The sequence below is a fragment of the Ciconia boyciana genome, chromosome 1 (assembly GCF_034638445.1).
Source record: "Ciconia boyciana chromosome 1, ASM3463844v1, whole genome shotgun sequence".
Taxonomy (NCBI): domain Eukaryota; kingdom Metazoa; phylum Chordata; class Aves; order Ciconiiformes; family Ciconiidae; genus Ciconia; species Ciconia boyciana.
Window position 1 is genome coordinate 71,381,345 of NC_132934.1, and position 19,810 is coordinate 71,401,154.

Consider the following 19,810-nt stretch of genomic DNA (forward strand, 5'->3'; position numbering starts at 1 on the left):
AGTGATTTACTTGTTTTTCCATATGCAATGTGTAAACAATGTTAATTTCTATTACATGAAAAATGTGTGATACCTTTGTTTTCAAATGGGTCAAAGCTTTTGAAGATATAATTTTCTTGTACTAGAACATGGATTGGAGAGGATGTGGGTATCAAAGTATTTGCTACCCTGCTTCATCTAGTTTGTCTGTTTATGCTCCAACCCATTTTGGTATTAAAAAGCTAATCCTACAGTGGTCATCATATCCATCTCATTGCTCTCTTTGCAATTTTTGCCACTTCATTATAAGTCCTGGCTTCTTCTGTCCCAGTTATTCATCTGTTCATTGCCTGGCATTGCCTTCTGCTGCTGCTGCTTTTCTATTACTAAAATTGCTTGATCGTGCCCCACCTGTTTGGTGTGTGATATCAAATACCTTAGTTTTTAAAGGTGTGGTTATGCTCTCCTGACATCAGTAAAAGTTTTGCTTTTGGAAACAAGAGTTCACTGAGAATCGATACAAACTAGCAGTCCCAAAGTGTAAAAATTGGGTCACTGTGTGCATGTCTCTGTGTGTATGTGTGTATATTTAATAGTTTAGTCTGTAAATAATTTATAAAGACTTAGTAAATGACTGATTGGGTTTTTTGAAAATACCTAACCAACAAAGCCACAGCGTCTATTTAGAACCAGAACTGGTTTACAAACCGTTTAACAAATAATTATAATTGGCTATGATCTAAAAATGCTTAATTTATATAAAAGAAACTTAAGTTCCTGATGGTCTTGAGTCCAAGGTATAGTGATTTACAAAAACGTGGTACTGGAGTTAAGATTTACTTTTGACCAAACATTTTCCCTGGTGTTACCGTACAGCACCAAAGCCCTGGCAGGCAGTCATCAACATCTTCAGCATAGGGATTTCTGAGACTGGTTTTCCTTGGGTCACATTGAGTCTGTAGAAAAACCCATCTAAATTTTCAGTGGGCCCAGAAACGAGTGGATTTATGTAACTAAAGAAAGGTCCGTTTCTTCTCCCATGAAAATAAAAGCATGTTCTCCACATACACCCAGCTGAAGAGCAGATGGAAGTCTTCCACAGCTCTCCAGGGCTAATATTATATTGACTTGTAACTTGTCTGACATAAACTCAACTAACTATCAGAGCTGCACAGTGACAGAGGATCAGGCAAGCGGTTTATTATTGTGGAGGTCACACTGATCTCTCTTAACTCTCTAATGGTTGAGAAGCCAAGATGGCCACTGTCAATGGCACTGATGCAGAGAGTCATCATCTTTTTTTGCCCCTTTGCCTCTTTTTAATATGCATTAATATGCATTAACTCACCTTTCCAGATGTGTCTTTCTTCAGAGGTTGCCTCTTCAATAAAGCTACCTAGTTTAGGCTAGATGACCAAGTTTAAAGGAGCTGAAGTTGAATGAGAGGAGATTAATCCCTCTCTTTGTATTTTACTCTGTAGGGTAAATGGAAGAATAGATGAAACACCAGCTAATGTTTCAAATGTCTTTGTTTTGCACACAAGTTGGTTTAAAACATTTATGAACATTCAGGAAACAATTGCAATGCTAAGAAACAAAGGCCTCTTGAGACTATCAAAGCACAAGAAATTGTTGCTGAGAAATGGATGTCAATCATTTGTTTTATTGCCTCTTGAAGTGTTCCTTGGAGAAGTGTTCTTAGAAGCATTCCCATCATAAACAGCATTTAGATATTTTTTTCTTTTGAAATTAATTCCAATGTGCCCAACATTAAAAGGTTTACCACAGTCACAGGGGGTAGAAAAGAAATGTGTTGAATAATTTAGAGAAATTAATTTTAAGAGTTCGTTGGAAAAAACCTTTGAAGATGTAGGATAAATTCTGCTAGGCTATGTGTATAGTATAGTAGTACACATGTATGTACAGATACATATAGTACACATGAATGTACAGATACTATACAGATATTATCTATATAGACAAGATGGTAGGCTGAAGCGGTTTATAATATTTGCAAATTAAAGCTTTGCCAAGGAAATCTCCACATTAGTGTAAAGCTCGTATTGCTATAGCTGTTGTTAACTCTGCAGGCAAAGCTCCACATCTAAATGGAAATGTACCTTGACAAGGTAGCAAAATCACTACAGGTTGTGGCTGCTCCAAAACCTGAACATTTTGTAAAACTTAATTTTGGAAATGAATGATTTTTGTCTTTTTTTAAATTTCATTTCTAAACTTAGCAGGGTAGAAAAATAAAAATACTCCACTTTTTAATATTTCTTTCTCTATATTTTCATTGTTTTGAAATTAAAAGTCTTCACCTTTAATTTACTAATTAAAGCTGTGACCCAAGTTATCTAGAAATCATTTTAATATCATCATGAAATTAAAAATAGCATCATTATAATGTGATTAATTAACAGATATTGTTTAATGCCCAGGAGAAAAAAAATGACACTACTAAAATCCCTCTGAGTAAGCAAGAATCTATTTGTGATCTGTAGCTGGTTTAACAGGGGGGATCAGTGTTTTCAGACCTCTAGCCAAATTATTTCAGGGTGCTCACTTTGTGCATTTAATCTGATTGATTGCTTAACTTCTTTGTGGCAACAACAAAATGAACACCCCCCCCCCTCCAAAAATTACATGGTGGTAGTTAGTGTAGTGCAGTTCTTAAGTCCATATCTTATGGGTTATACTGCTTAACACGCTCATAAGCTTGCTCGCAACTGTCGCTAGTGAATTATATCACTTATAAATCATGTGAAAACAGTGTATTACATGAGTGGCATAATTATCTCTAGCTGTTAAGAGTCAATTAAAATTATCTAAGGTTTAAGCTTGAGTCCCCCTGAAGTCAGTAAGATATTTGCCATTGTCTTCATTGATCGTCATAGGCAGGTTGCGAAATGGGTGAGAAAGTGTTCGGGCCCTTTCCTTTTTCCTTCACCCTTCCTTGAATTTGCAAATGGTGGTCTTCTCCCTTTACCCAACAGACGTTTCTCGTTCCTGGTTGCTCTCTAGTGTTGGCATCCAGTTTCCCAGCCCGCTAGAGCTGGAGCAGAGCAGCCCGGGGAGCACCGTGGTGCCCCGTCCCCTGCAACAGCACAGCCCCCTGCCAAGCTCGGCCGGGCTCGGGCCCCGGGGACTCAGCCCCAGCCCACCTGAAGCCAACAGCACTGTTGGGTCAGGATTTGTAGAGGACCCATTGCTTATGTTGGGCACATGTTTTCCCTTTCACAAGCAGGTCGTTCTCAGAGCCACAGAACGGAAAACGCATCCCATTGGTGTCAATGGAAGTTTTGCTATCAGCTTAAAAATCTCCAAGATATTATCACCAATCTCATCCCGAGTATGATGGTGGCCAGAAAACATATGTTCTTAAATCAGTACTAACTTTGAATAAAGACTATACAATAGTTTAATGAATGAATGAAAAACAGTTCTTTTTTATTTACAGGAGTAAAAATGGATTAAAGAAGAGAAAGCTGACCAAGTATGTAACTTCTTTGATATTTAAAGAAATAAAAAAACCAAATCACCTTAGACTAAACATGCATTGTGGAGTACATAGTATAGTGATATTACAGTTACAGATACAGAAAACTTCTTGGTAAACACATCCTGAGAGAGATACCTGAAGGTGGAAAACAAACAATAATTGGACAAAAGCAATTCTTCTCAACAGATAGGTTGCGGTAAAACAGCTCCTTACTGATAGAAAATTAGTCATCAGGGAAAAGATCAATTATCTATCTTAGTGATTCCAACAGAGCTTATCCTTAGTTAAAAATGACAAATGGTGAAAAACTGGGATACATTTGTTTCTAGTGATATTTCCCTCTTGACATGAGGCTCTCATTACGGTTGTTGCTAGAACATTATATCATTAATGCTAACGAGTAAACAGGAGTAATTAAGTGGTGATAAGACAGGTTCCTTTGGGCATATTGCCTCAAAGTAAATGAAAAGATTACTGTGTACATGCTTCAGTAGCTTGTAAATTAGAGCATGATAATTAGGTGAGGGAAGCTGTTTACCTGTGTTTCGTTATTCAGAGCGTTAGCCTAATTATTTCTCCATTATGTTCAGAGGCTGTTCCTGTACTAACAGATAGACCCTCACCTGGTGAAAAAGTGTGTAGAATGATGTGAGACGCTAAATCAAGGCTAATTTATACCTGCTGAAACTCTGCATGGTTTTGTATATAGTTATATGCCACTTTTTTAGCCACCATCTCTCTGGGAGGAGAATTTGACCTCTAATGACAAATGTGTATAGTTCTCAAAGCCAGCAGAGGAAGCAGTCACAACAGTGGCATCCAAAATGCTATTTTAAGGGATTTCTTTGTGGACTTTCTAAAAAAAATCAAAACCCAAATATGAAATCCATTTTTCTGCATGAGCAAAGCTGAGATGAATTTTGCCAGATGTGAGAACATCTGAAAGCAACATTTTACATAGCACAAGAGGCAACTTAAATGAAGCAGCAGCTGCCTTGGTGCCAGAAGCACGCTGGTGGGGTGGTCCAGGGAGTGGGTCTGCGATGGGGTGCTGGATTAACGCTTATTGCGCTGCCACCTGTGCCTTGGGGACATACCCACCTGCAAAAGTTGTTCAGGGGCCAGGGAATCATAGGAAGGGTGCATGGGCCATTCCCCTTGCCTCGGACCAGTGGTTTCCCTTGGGTAGGACAACTCCAACCCCGCCAAACCAGGGTGCTTCCTGTCATCATCAGCACCAGCAGCTGCAGCATTCAGCTCAGCCAGAAGGATCAGCACCCCTCTCTCAGCCTCTCTTTCTGGTGCCGTTATGGTAGGATGCAGGTAATGAGCAATATGCCCACCATTTGGTGGCACTGAACCACAAGATTTTTTTTCCTCTTTATTGTTGCTTTCTAGCATTAACAGTTGTAAATACATACTCATGACTCCATAGTATTCTGGGGGAAAATAGAAATAAAATGCAGTAAAAAAGTTTATTCTTTTTCTTAATTTCTGTGTGTTTTTCTTTTAAAGCCCTGTCCAGTTGGATGATTTTGATGGCTACATCAAGGATATGGCCAAAGATTCAGATTATAAATTTTCTCTGCAATTTGAGGTAAATCTGTGGGGACTCTGTCCTCTCCTAGCTGCCATGCTTAGATCAGCATTTTCCAGATGTTAGGTTTCTGTGGTGTGTTCCTGTATTCTGTGTTGTTTAATGTGCGCTGTTGCTGGGTGGGTCAGCTTCACTTCAAGTTCTGCAGGATTTAAAAGCGGGCCTTGGTTTTGTTAAAGACTGCATTTAGTAAGCTGATTTGAGTGGCTCATCACATTCAAGATGATTGTCAGACTGACACACTTCCTTTAAGTTTAGGACATGCTGGCAGCCTGAACTGGATTCAGGATTTTAATGCCTTTGTTTTGTTTATTTAATGCCCTTAATTTGAGGGGCAGCACTGGAAAGAGAAGGTAATATCAGAAATCTCTTTAAGAGCAAGGAGGTCTCTCTAAGACCAGTTCAGGTACATTCTTTTAATTACCCAGAATTTAAAGTCAGGTTAGTAGTATAAAACTAAAAAGCTCCTATCCTAGAGCTAGCTCCCGAAGATTTAAACATGGAAGGGGTGGGGAGGACTGTCAGTTACCACCGTTCTGGGTGGCTGACATGTTCCCTTTTGACATGTTCTACCAGTGAGAAGTCCTCTGATGCATCATATATTACATGTAACTACTGAAGGCAATGACTAGAAAGATCTTCCAAGCATTCCTCGGCATCAAGATCAAAAGCCACTTGAGGACTTGAAGAAAGCCCTTTAAGTAGGGTGGATGACCACCACAGCATAACTTATCAACCCCTGGTTTGACCTATTTTGGCTACCTAAGTGCAGGTGGAGAGGAGCAGTCTGCAGTCACAGCCTTGGATGGCAGCAGTGCGTTGGCAGCATCTGCAGGAGAGGCCACATCATTGCTCTCTAGCTGCTTGGAGCCAAACTCAGAGGCATCAGATAAGGAAAGTCAGTGTAATCCTGCTGGCAGTTTATAAAGTGATTTATGAACATTTTCAGTCTGGTACCTGCCACAAGTAATCACTTCACAAAGAATTATTTTTTGAGTGTTTGTGAGTTTAACCTTGGCGGTTTTCTTTCTGTTACCCCAGGAGCTAAAACTGATCGGGCTTGACATACCCCACTTTGCTGCTGATCTTCCCATGAATCGCTGTAAAAATCGCTACACAAATATCCTGCCATGTAAGTAAAATACATACAGGCTCCTGCTAAAGTCCCTTGAGAGGGAAAGAAGAGTTTTAATAAGAGAATTGGAGAATCAGGACAGATTTTCTGACTGATAAAAGCCTGTTCTAAAACCTGCCCTTAGGGACAACCAGGCAATAGATGTTTTTTGTTAGCTTTGAAGAGACATAGCTTTCTGGGGATGTTTATCAAGACAGGAGTTTGGAGGTGAGAAACACAAGGTCGTTTCTACTACTGAGTAGTGTTACTATATTTTTCTTATGATTTTAATGAAACCTAAGGGACCCCAAAGGGACGGCAGTTGGAGGGTGTATTTTGCAGAACAGTAATGATGGTGCATCCATGTAGTGTTTACTGAAGCAAGCATTGCTCTCTGTTGGTAAATATGAGCATTCTCTATTTTTTTAATAGATTTTTTTTCAGTTTTTATAGGATTAATTTTAATTTTGCCTAGTTGGAGATGAGTGCTGTGTTTGAGAGCCAATTTTTTTTTCTTTTACAGATGATTTTAGTCGTGTCCGATTAGTTTCAATGAATGAAGAAGAGGGATCTGACTACATTAACGCCAACTACATTCCTGTGAGTAAAGAGACTTGGTCAGTGTAAAGAACAGTCCCCTGCACAGCAGTTAGAGTGTGTCACCTGCAAATAGCACAATGTCTCCGGGAAGCTCAAACATGTTCTCAGCATCTCTTCAGCTTCCAATATTTTGCCTGCAGGGAACTGTACTTTTCACCAGCCATTTAAAAAAAAAAAAAAAAAAAAAGGAGTGGAGGAAAATTTTTGGCAAATTTTGCCACAGTAGCACTGGGTGAGCTGTGTGTGAATCTTTGTGAAACCCAGATTGGACTGGTAGAGAAATGGGGAGGTGGGAATGTTAAGTGGTCCAGTGGCTTTTTAAGTCAGCTAGGAAAAACATAAGGAACTTTAAAGAAATTTTTCCAGGTTTCTACAGCACACGGAAAAAGGATTAAGGCAGACACTCCACAACTGACAAAATGCACACAGCCCAGATGGTGTGGGGAGGGAGCTTCTGCTTTCTGCCTCATCTCTGGTGCTCCCGGTGTGCCTCCCTCTGCCTGGCATAGAGCAGCCGTTTACCAGGGTTTTTGTATAATTAAAGTATACGCAGAGCTGTAGTCAAACAGTTTGACGCTGGGGGTGGGCTAAAACTGCGTCAGCTCTTTCTACTCTCACCTGAGCTTGTGCAGTCACTTAGGCTTATCCCTGCCACTGCCACAAAGGTTTGCCCCTCTGTTACCCCTGCCTTGCTGTGGCTCAGTCTAAGCTGTGTTAGGGAGAGCAGCATCCACTGGGTTGCTCTGCATGGAGAGGAGGCAGGACAGTACAGCATCCACTTAGAAAAAGACCTTTCATTTGGGGACCATAGACAGACGAGCATTTCTGCACCCTTGCCGCGAACAGAAGACACAGCTGGCCCTGGCTGTGCTGGAGAGAGCTGAGTCAGCATTATGAAAAAGGGAGGAGCCCTCAGATGAGTCAGTGAAACCACTTCTTTGCCACTGTGGCGTTGCCCATGCATGTACTGCTGAGCACGTTGCCTGTACTTAGTTTCTATGTGTCAAGAGCCTAAACCTAAACACCCAAGCTGCAAGTGCTTGAGCTCGCAGTGAATCAAGAAAGAAAAATGTTCGAGCCTTCAAAAGCATGACTCACAACTGAGGAAACTTCTCTGACATGGGATTATGGATAATAGGATTTTATGTAGTGGTCCTTTTCAGATTGCTCAGTTCCTTTTTATAGTTTACATCTCTTTAGTTCTACTTATAGCATAATGCTGACCATAGAAACTGGGCCAGACATGTCACCTTAATGCTTGGCTTTTCCTGACAATTGCTTCTCCACTGAGTACCTGCCTCCAAACACGGATACAAGTAGTAACCTGTGTCTCTGTGATAACAGAGGTTTGACACTTAGGTCAGACATAGCCCCTGCAGACAAACAAACAGCAAATTCTGTGTAGTGCAAAAACTCAGAATGAGCTGACTTCTAGAGATGTCTGGAGGAAGCCATTTATGGAAAGTGCTCCCAAATCACTAATATTTTTACAGTCCACATACTGTGGTGGCACAGAAATTGCCCAATTTACATGGAATCATGCTGTGTGTTGGATATATCTTTTGCTCTTATTAGGAATATCAAATAACTTTCCAAATGCAGTTTTGATGATACAATCTCAGCAAATATGGTTATGGCAGATGCCAAAATGGCCATTCTGTGGACCTTTTATAATAGTCTTTATAACAGTCCTTTGGTTTTGGAGAGGGGAAGGAGTCTTTCCAACTAAAAGCATGTTGATAGGGATAGGAGAAGGAATACATGGATATAAAGCATCTGAGCTTCAATAAAACATAGCAATGATAATCTGTTAAGGGTGTTGACTCGGCATGTTCTCTATTATTTTAAGCAGAATTCTAATTAATATTTTACTAATTTAAGTCCTTATGACATAAACACATGCATATAATCCTGTTCATTGCTACCTTCCATTTACATCAGTGACTGAAAATCACCACAGGCACTGCTTGGGATGAGCAGGCTAAGCGTCTGAAATTGGTTTTATGTCTATAAGTAAACAAACCCTTAAATTATGAAATCTGGAAGAAAATGGAACTTTGGTTTAGGATTCTCATTACTTGTTTTTTTAATGTTGCCTTTCCTGCTCTCTGGGCAAAGGATTTGTATAGTAACAGCTTCACCTTCTGTCCTATATTCTAGATTGCTTACACTTTGGGAGCACCAAAAACTGGCAAAAGTTGTAATCTCAAAATAAATACAAAAAAAATAATGAAGTAGTTTCTTTATATTAGAAATAACTTTTAAAAGTACAAACTGAACTTGAGCAAGCTAAAAAATACGTGTGCCAGAGAAAAATATGTGTTCTGAAGCAGTAATCATGTTGCTAAACAGCACCTGTGTCTTTGTTTCTTAGGGTTATAATTCACCCCAGGAATACATTGCAACCCAAGGACCACTGCCAGAAACTAGGAATGATTTTTGGAAGATGGTTCTCCAGCAAAAATCTCAAATTATTGTTATGCTCACTCAGTGTAATGAGAAAAGAAGGGTACGTAACAAAATCTGGCACATAGTATAAAAGAAACTACTCTGAAAACATATTTATTTTCTGCTGAGTTAATTTCTTTGCATTGTTTCCTGATCATGAGGCAGCATCATAACTAGACTTGGAATGGCACTTCATTCACTTATGGCAGGCATTTCAGGATGATTAAGGGACTGAAGCATCTTTCACATGAGGAGAGGCTGAAGAGAGCTGGGACGCTTCAGCCTGGAAAAGAGAAGGCTCAGGGGATCTTGTAACTCTGTATGAATACCTGATGGGAGGGAATGGAGACAAGGGACCCCTCAGTGGTGCCCAGTGACAGGACAAGAGGCAATGGGCACAAATTAAAACACATTAAATTCCATCTGAAATCAGGAAACACTTTTTTACAGTGAGGGTGACTGAGCACTGGCACAGGTTGCCCAGAGGTTGTGGAGTCTCCCTCCTTGGAGATATTTAAAAGCCATCTGGACACAGTTCTGGGCAACCTGCTCTAGGTGGCCCTGCTTGAGCAGGGGGGGTTGGACAAGATGACTTCCAGAGGTCCTTTCCAACCTCAACCATTCTGTGATTCTGTGCTTTTAAGTTTAAATAATAATAAAATACGAGTGTTATGCTTTACATTTTCTTTTACATTATAATAGAATTACTTGGAATATATTTTTTTTATACGAATATTCTTGTTCCCCGTGTTTTGTTCCTTTTAGACCTATTCTATTAGGAAAAGTAACAATCTAAAAAGACAGTATGTATTTCCATTCTTCACTATACTAATGATACCCTTCAGAAAACCAACGTATACCTTATGTCCACAGTTACACAAATAGGAGTGATCAGGCTGAAAGTCATTGCAGGATACATTACCTCTTATTGCAGTGTCAAGTAAATAGTGCTGTAGACATTTCTAAAACTGAGGTTCAGTATACTTTTGATTGTGCTTTTTTATATATGCATATATATATATATTTATATAAATACAAATATGTATGTATGTATTTTCCTTTCAGGTGAAATGTGATCATTACTGGCCTTTTACAGAAGATCCTGTTGCATATGGGGACATCACAGTGGAGATGCTGTCTGAGGAGGAACACACAGACTGGGTTTATAGGAATTTCCGAATTAGCTACGTAAGTGAAACATTTTGCATGGCCCTACTAAAAGAGCAGGAGTAATTTCGGTCCAGCCTTTTCTTTAACTTTTGTCTATTTCTGGCATTCAGTGGGAAATGAGAGAAAGATTGATAGATAGAAAGATTGTGGATCCTCAGTCTACACAGGCAAATGGCTAAATCACAAGACTTTCCCTTAAAATTGTAATTTCTGTGAATTTCTCAGCAAAGTCCAAGACTGAAACAACAGTAGTACCAGAGTTCTGGACATTTCTGTGGTGCTAATAATTAGTGACAACAAATGTGTAAACTTCGTTTCTTTATCTCAGGCATATCTTGTTTCTATAAGCTATTCAAAACTTGAAAATACCAGTGTAGAAATTGAAAATGTTTTTCAAAAGGGCAATTCTGCAATATTCATATAGTCCCATAAAGTATTGAAACACATGTGAGAGCATGCGATTTCCAAATTAAAGCTGTCAGATTTTCAAGCATTTATTTCTAGCTTTGTTTTCCACACCAGACAGTTGCAGGCACCAGCTCGTGAAGGAAAGGTTAGAGATATGGAGGGGACATGAAAAAAGCTGGGCGCTGGCATGTCAGCATTGGCCCAGGACCTTAGTCCTACTCAGCCATGCCTCTCTGCATTACAAAGCGTGCACAGGGTGCAGGCTAGGAGCACAAATGCATAAAACACAATGTGTTGGGCTGTTGCCATACATTGAAAATAATGACGAGACTGCAGTTTGCAGTTTAGGTAAACTGTCCTTTATCAAACGCAGGGCAGCTGCTTTGGGGTCTTTTGTACTGATCTCATTTTTTAATATCCTTTGCCTATGGATCTGCTGTTGCCTGTGACTGGAGTTTACTGCAGGAGGGTTATTTAGCCTGACCCAGAATGGCAAAACTAAAAGCATTGCCTGCCATGGATTTTGGTGATGACACCCCCCACCCCTCCCCATGTTTTGAGTTCCTTTAAGTCTCAAAGACAAAATTAATTGTGTTGAGGATCTTATTTCTCTTAAAGCTAGTAGAGTTTTTAGCATTATAAACCTTTTTTATAATAATGGGTATCTTTCTAAATATTTCCTTTGCCCCTGTAATGATTTTTTTTCTTCCCTTTTGCTTTTTTTTTCTTTGAAACTTGTAAAGAAAAACTCTCAAGAGTCCAGTCTTGATTGTTTGCCAACAGCATTGTTCTTTATCTGTGGCAAAACGAGAAAAGGAGAGGGAATGGAATAGAAAGAGGAAGAAAGCCTAAACTTGAGAAATGCAACAATTCTTGATTTAAAAGCAAAATCAAATCAAACCACTGTGAGGAAAAAAAGCAAAAACCAAATCCCAAACCCAGAAACAAGAATTCGTGCCTTTTTGATAATGATGGCCTGATATCCCCTCCCCTTTTTAATCAAACAGCATGTAAATGCTTCGCCATTTTTTTGGCTGACTTTAATTTCTTAGGCTGTATTTGGGGGAAAAAAAACCCACAACCACAAAATGACAAAAACCCCTCAGTCTGACTGAGCGTGACTGCACTGTTAAAACTCCTGTGAACATGCTGCTGTTCTGCTTTTCCCATTAGGCTGATGAGGTGCAAGACGTGATGCATTTTAACTACACTGCCTGGCCAGATCATGGTGTCCCCACGACCAACGCTGCCGAAAGCATCCTCCAGTTTGTACAGATGGTCAGACAGAAATCAGCAAAGAGTAAAGGCCCCATAATCATACACTGCAGGTAAATGCTTCAAGGAAACGGAGAACTAAAGGGTGTAACTTGTTAAATAGGTTAGGAAACATTGGAAGGAGAGATTTCGGAGTTCTGCTCACCTGTTAGCTGGAGAGCGTTCTCTTTGGTGTTAAGGGTAAAATCTCCCTTTAGTCTCCCTCCTTGACTACAGTGGGGCTGGGATTTCAGCCTGCAGCCATAAACATGAAGGCACTGCTTTCTGGAGTAGACTCAGCTCTTTGGATGTTATAAACTAATGGCTTCAGGAGGCACAGCAGGCAATCCTGATTTACACCAGCTCAGAGCCTGCCCCTGGTCTCTCATTTCCACACCTTCATGATACGGATGGTGTGGTCCGGCCAGCAGCCTGCTTCAGTATGCTGCTCCCCTGCAGAAGTGTGGCTCTGTGCAGATCCTCCTCTGGTCACTTGTACTTTTGGCACTTTCAGGAGGTGACATGAAGAGCACTATCCTGTGCTAGCAGTAATACTGGTATCCCATGATAACAGTTATATGGGTTTTTTCTTTTTTTGGGAGGAATGTTGTTTTATATACCATCAGATTTCTGTCTCGGACATCATCTGGCCTTTTATTAAGATGCTCACTTACTTGGCCTCTCTGGGGGCAGCTGCCATGTTAGTGATGATATCATTGGTTCCTGATGCAACTCTCCCAACTGACTTCAAACCTCTTTGTGGCTCCTAGGGCGAGAGCTACTCACAACAGATTTCTCAGAAATATGTAAATAGATGGGCTGCAGTGGATGAATATGTGTGCATTATGGTAACACACTCCTAATGGAAGTCAAGGCTTGATGAGATTAATCTCGGCCGACCCTACATCACCCACCCCAGAGGCAGCAGTTACGTTGCTGCACAATGTGTCAGCACCCTCCAGCTTTCCTGGTGTCTTTCCTGCTGCTGATGTGATGGCCGGCACTGACTCTCTCTTGCCACCACTTTGCGTACTTTGTAGAGCTCCTTCCCAGAAAACAGTCTTTTATAGTAATATCATTGCTAGTTTCCAGATAAGGCACTTAGTGTTCTACTGGAATGCAAGACAACAACAGCATTTGTAAAAGCAGCAAATCGTGCAGCGCTCCCCTGTAACTTAATGGAGAAATTCATAGGGGATATTGTTCTGGGTGTCCTAATATCGAGAAAGGTGCTAGTAAGCCAGGGAAGAGATTTATATGCAGCATTGTGAAATCAAACCCCTTATATACCACTTAATTGTTCTAGGAAGGAATAGAAGCAAGTATCAGAGAGCTGGTTAACAACTGTAGTCTTTTCTTTTTAATTAGGATGCTTCTAGCAGCAGAGAGAGATATTTTCAGATAGTATTTTCACAGTATACTATAAGTCTTAGACCACATCATAGATTAAAAGTAGCAATGCTATGAAATTAGTGGAAGGGGGGAGAAAGAATGTGTTGATCAACTGCTACAGCAATTGTTCTCAATTGTTAAAGAAGGCACAGAATGAATTTATCAATTAATGAATCTGTCAAATAAATAGATCAGAAGTTCCGTTGTATTAGTCTCATTCAAGATATTGACACTTTTGTTAAACACAAACAAGAAACCCCCTGTTTCATGACAGTTATGTTGAACTGTGTTGAGATGAACTGTTAAACTTTATTGCAAATAGTTTCAAGGCTTTTCTGAAAAAATGTGACAAGACAGCAGAAAGAACTTTTGCTAAGACACACACTTCTATCCTTAGTAGTAGGTATGGTGTTGCAACGCTATATGAAACTCTATAAAACCTCAAAGCCACACTCATAATGAAATCAGACTTAAACTTTACATGTGAAATCATAATGCAAAAAATCATATGCATATAAGAATCTCTAAATCAAAACAGCATGACTTTTTTCTAGTCACTAAGCTTCTCTTGGGGGGGGGGGGTGAAGATTTGTCAGCCGAGTAGTTGCTGACTATTTCTGTCTCATGCTCCCAAGGCAGAAGTCCTGGAGTGTAGACTCTTCTGGGTGGTTCATCCTTTGAGGATGAACTGCAGTAATGCAGTGCCTTTGCAAAGCTGAGAGCTTTGCAGTGTGGAGAGCTGTGGAACTGAATCGTGCAGGTTCAACCCCAGCTGCCTCTGTGCAGCAGTCACTGCTGAGCGGGTCTCTGCAGTTACAGCTACAGCCCCTGTAGTTAGAGATGTTAGAAATCTTTGAGGAGAGCAGTGAAAGTGTAGGAAGAGCAGACAGCTAAGGGTGGGTGAGGGTGTGCATGCACATTCTGCATGTGAGTGCCTGAAGAGGAGTATAGGAAGGTGAAATAATTGCAGAGCCATCCACTCCATACATTCTGCCTAAACAATGGATGAAGAGTTGCACGGCATTAAATCCTACAGATTAACCAGCCTGTCTGACTTCAGATTAGCTACATCTGATTTTGCAGCTGGAGGACACCTGCTTTTTGCAGTACCACTGATTTTCCTGTGTGTCCCCATCAGAAAAACCTGAAATGCGATGCATGTCTCTGTGTGTTGCAGTGCTGGCGTGGGACGAACAGGAACCTTCATAGCCCTGGATCGGCTCCTACAGCACATCCGTGATCATGAGTTCGTAGATATATTGGGCCTGGTGTCTGACATGCGGTCCTACAGAATGTCCATGGTGCAGACAGAGGTAAGCTCAGTTCACTTCAACATTGTGAATGTATCATCGGCTCTATTTCGTACCTCTCTGTAGCGTGTTCATGTCCAACGACTGTTGTTCCCCCTGAACACTTGACAAAATAGCTATGAATAGATGCAATTAAGTTTTCATCTTCACTGTAATATTGTCACATTACTAATCTGCTCATAGGTGAGTCTGATAATATATCTACAATCTCACTGACGTCTTCCAGAGGGGATGAGTTATTCTCACCTTCTGTGAAATTAATATGCAAAAAATGCATTGGAAGAGATTAACATATGAAATTTTCAAACCATTTTGAAAAGAATTGGGCTTGCTGAGGGGATTAATGGCTCATGAAATTATATCAGTATCGGACAGCCATTCACGCTTGTTCAAGAGGGTGTCATCTGGCCAAGTGCAGAAACTCAGTTACACAATGGTACTATAAATAACAAGCAGAACAGACAAAAGGATTGTGAGTCTGCCAGACACCCTTCTTGCCCCTCTCCCTGCCCAAATATCTGCTGGGTAGTTCTTTTTCTGTTTTTAAGGCAAATGTCAGGAGAATAATCATATTCTCAGAATATATAATGGAAAAAAATCACAAACTCTTTTTCCAAAGCAGAAGCTTTTATGCATCTGAAACCTTCCCAGTTCCTCTACTAATGAGGGGAAGATTTCACGCCTGTTGTACTCTTCACTGGTTAGACACAGTATAAGCTGGCAACCTCCATACAGTTGGAAGTGCCACCATCACTGTTTGCAGGCTAGGTCTGGCAGATAATTTGTTGCCAAGGATTGTTGAATCCAGAGCAAAGCAAAGAAGATTTAGCAGGGAGGGGAGAGGAGGAGGAAAACCTGCAGTGACAACAACTAGCATCTAGAAATGAAAAAAGGTCATCATTCTCAGACCATTCTGGATCATTCCTATCAAGCTACCACTTTTCATCACAATTCACTATATTAATCCAAAGGCAGATCCTTATGTAAACACCAGAGAAACAAATCCTGATGGTTGATTTCAGCTGCAATTGCGTTACCACTCCAGAGGTGATGGGATTTATTTTTTTTTTTCGTGTACAAACTCATTGCCTGCCTGGAGCTGATATCAAGGGCTGGGCTTTGGTGGTCGCTGAGCTCCTGCTGCTCCAGGCGGTGGCCAAGTCTGGCCACCGAGGTCACTAGGTGGCACTGGCACCCAGGCACAGAGGCCACTGAAAAGGCTTGCCTTACAAAACCTGATACCACACACAGCTCACCTGGGTTCACGTTGCCTCGCACACTGGAAACTTGGCAGTGTCTTGCTGAGCAGTTTAAAAAAAACAAATGGTGCAGGCCCTAAAAGGGGGTTAGATTGGAGAATACCCTGAATTGAAACTGGTCGCTCCCAATTAGTGGGTGGGAGGAAATCCAGGCATTTCTGTGGACTGAAACATGCTTCAAACTCATATTGTTATCTCCTGACATCAGCAGGCCACTGGGGAGAGGGGCTGAAATCCAGACTCAGGCTTTGGGACAGTTGTTTTTGCTTGAGATGCACTTGCTCCCTGTGCCTGGTGCACATAAAGTTTAGTGTAAGGATTCATCAGGGTTTGCCTTCTCTTTGAAATCTAAAAGTCATCCATTAAGGTTATTCCAAATTGAATTACAGTGTTTAATCTGTATGATGATAATGCCTAGAAAAGCCAGTCCATAACCAAAAGCAAAGATAATCACAGTCTTGTTGCACAAAAACCTGTCCACAAGTATAATGGTGCATGTGATTGACCCGATTTACTTACAGTGTCATTTGCACAGAGGTTGATAACCCCCGAAATAATTAACTGCTCTGTGAACAAAATCAGGTTTCAGCTTTTCATTGGCAAAGAAGTCAAGCACTAAGGAACATGAAGTTCATTACAATATTTCAGGTGCATATGTGGCATGGATGCAATTTGTTGGACATAAAGCATTCAGGTACCTTTCTGGGAATTAATTCATTCTCAGGCAATATAAAGTAGATCCACTTAAGCTCAGCTCCAACTGAACTATTCTCCTCTTCTCTTTCTCTTCTCTTTCTCTTCTCTTTCTCTTCTCTCCCATCCTTATTCAGGTTATTAATAAGCGGTTATGATGCCAGGGCAGCTCAGGTGGATTTTGTGCTTCCCCAGCTGCTATCTGTAACAACTGCAGGCTATTATTTTGAGAGCTGACAACTCACTGTATATTGCGAGGGGCTGAGGAGGGAGAGACGGAGAAGCTGTGCAGGCTGTTACTGTGAACTATCAAACTATTTCACTGTTCAGGTTTTTGTCACACTTTCTGAGGTGCAAAAATGCCCACTCATTTGGTCTTTTCTTCCAGGAACAATACATTTTTATTCACCAGTGTGTGCAACTGATGTGGCAAAAGAAGAAGCAGCAGTTCTGCATCAGCGATGTCATATACGAGAACGTCAGCAAGTCCTAGTTCAGAGTCACAGGTGGTAAGTCAGGCAAGCCCAGCCCTGCCCCATGCCCACAGCCTCGCATCCTGGCTGCTCGGCAGCAACCAGTGTCATGGGTGTTTGCTCCAGGAGCTTTGCTGGCGGTTTGGAGCCTTCTGGGCCTCATCCCCCTCTGAGGTGATGTTCACATGGAGAGCGTGAGGAAAATCCCTCTAGCCTCTTGCAGTAAATAACCCGCTATACTTTCCACGGCACCGTAAGAGTATATTGTCTTTACTGTAAGAGTAAAGATGGCTCACTCATCATTCAAAGAAAAAGAGAATCCGGAAATCCTGAGTGAGGCATCTAACCATTCCCTGCCGCTTGTCCTAACCCTCCTTACAAAGCTGAAAGGTGGGGAGGACTTTAATATCTTAAGTCACTTACCGACTGCCAGGTTACCAAGGCCAGCAGAGGTTTGGGGATGCTCTGCCAGCCCTGCTGTTGTGGCAACAGAGCCTGCTGGAGGGCGAGACGGTAACCAAAAAGCTCTGACATGAAACACTGGCGAATTTTTTTTCATAAATCTAGAACCAGGGAACAGGAGGGGTCTCAAACTGGTACTACCAAAATGACCATCTTGCCTTTCCACTGAGCCCCAGTGCCTGACCTGTTGCATGCAACCAGCCCAGCCTAGTCGCCAGCTGCAGAGCAAAACACAGGGCTCTGACCTACCAAGAGGTTTTCTGGTGGGGACAAGCTGTGAGGACATACGTCACTGTTAAGTTAATGGGCTTTAGTTCATTAGGTGGCAGTAATAACCCAGCCATAACCGTAATGTTTGCTTTTGGGTGAAGCAGGAGGCTACAGACTTTCACCACAAACTGGCTTTTCAAATAGCTGATGGAGAGCTGGGCTGTGGGCACCAACACCAGTCGTCTCCGCTGTGTGTCTGTGGTGGTGCACGTGCGACTCTATTAACCTCTGCGTGCGTCATTCCCCTGCCCGTAAAAAGAACCCCGATTTGCCTCACTTTTCCTAATGTTCAGGTAGTTTACTGTCTAATCTGAGTCCCAGAGCCCAGCTGCTTGTACTGGTGGGCTGCAGTCCCAGCCTGTATGGAGGGCTGGTAAAAATAAATGCCAAGAACCGTATTTATTTCCTTTCTTATTTCTAAACCATTCTGTTTGTTCGGTTCCAGGTGAGACCATGAAGCACACCCCTCTTCCCTTGCTTCTGATTTTTTTTTCTTCTGATGGTTTGAACGGCCAGTTGTTCTGCCACGAGAGACCGCTGCTTTGCAGTACACGGACAATAAAAGAAAGAAACTTTTAACTTTCTGAAGCACTGGGGAGACAAAGCCTTAACAAGCCTGCGGTGTCTTTTGAACTGTTTAATTTCTGGACATTTTTTAAAAATACTGGACCAAATTCAACTGAACAACATGAAGGAAAAGACACTATATGTGCATAAAATAGATTGCTCCAGAGTGTTGGGTTTTTGTTTGGTACTTTTGGTTAATATTTTTAATGGTTTTTTTTTCTGTGCAGGTTGGGCTTAAGGTTAAAGTAAGTGCAATATTTTTTTAATGGTTGACTGAAGAGCTTTCTTCATGTGTCACTGGTCTGTGCCAACGTCCATAGGAGAGCAGGCATTGTTAGTATCTAATAATACCTCATTAGTGAATAGCGAGGCATGAACATACATGAAGAAATCTGGAAATTGTGAAGAGGAAAGGGGGGGAGGGCGGGGGGGATTGCTGGGTACATGGATTTGACTGTTGCCTACAGCACTGATGTACATGGGGTCTGGGGGGAGCACAAGACCCAAGGAACGGACTGACGAGCAGAAATCCAAACCATGAAGCCGGAAGCTGAAGCAGGCAGCCGCCACTGAAAGATGGGGTGGTTTCAGTTCTTGACTGTGCTACTACTAATTAAGCAGAGCGATTGCTCTCTTTGCCAACCTTTTCAGTAACGCCACTGATCAGGCTCTTGTTTTAGATGAATCTAATCAAAGGGCAGCTGAGTTTCAAGCTGGGATATCTTAGACTCCATTACTATAGCATTTAACTGTCCGAGCAGTCTATGGTGCCTATACCCCTCATTTGTTTATTATTTTTAATAAGTATTAACCCTGTGTAAAAATGTGAAGCTGATTCAGGTTGAGGGAGTGGAAAGAAAAAAAAAAAAAAAGTGCTTTAATGGATGTAACTATTTCTCCGAGCCAGGAATTCACGATGTTACAAAAACAAGGTTTTGGCATGTGAAGGGCTGATGATCACTTCATTGCTACGAGGCTGCCAAAGCGTGGGTATGGATTCCTGCAGGGGCTTCGGGGTCAGGGTGGGGGGCTCTTTTGTTTTTCGCTGTCAGTTTCAGTTCTAGCCAGAATAATTAGCTATATATATATTTTTTTTGTCTTTGTATAATTCCGGTACATCATTGTGTATTGTGACATGGATGCTGTCAGAATGGATGTTGATGGCATTTTTGTAACCTGTTGCTTTGTGTCACCTCATTGGAAGTTAGCAGCAATGGTACTCAATGTAAACAAAACAAACTTGAATGGAAAGTAAACACACTGGATTGCTTACCTGTGAAGAAGTCACTATCCGCAAAACACCAAGCGCACC

At 41.3% G+C, this 19,810-nt stretch overlaps 1 protein-coding gene across 1 annotated transcript in view; it reads left to right on the top strand.

Annotated features, from left to right (window-relative positions):
- The window catches only part of PTPRO (protein tyrosine phosphatase receptor type O), a 155,304-nt gene extending 136,429 nt beyond the window's left edge, over positions 1–18,875 (top strand). The window contains 10 exon segments of the mRNA XM_072849884.1: positions 3,440–3,475; positions 4,997–5,078; positions 6,120–6,210; positions 6,716–6,792; positions 9,167–9,301; positions 10,306–10,428; positions 11,992–12,146; positions 14,642–14,777; positions 17,115–17,235; positions 18,377–18,875. Of these exon segments, the coding sequence (XP_072705985.1) occupies positions 3,440–3,475; positions 4,997–5,078; positions 6,120–6,210; positions 6,716–6,792; positions 9,167–9,301; positions 10,306–10,428; positions 11,992–12,146; positions 14,642–14,777; positions 17,115–17,219 (940 nt within the window). The 3' untranslated portion in view covers positions 17,220–17,235; positions 18,377–18,875.
- The last annotated feature ends 935 nt before the right edge of the window (positions 18,876–19,810 follow it).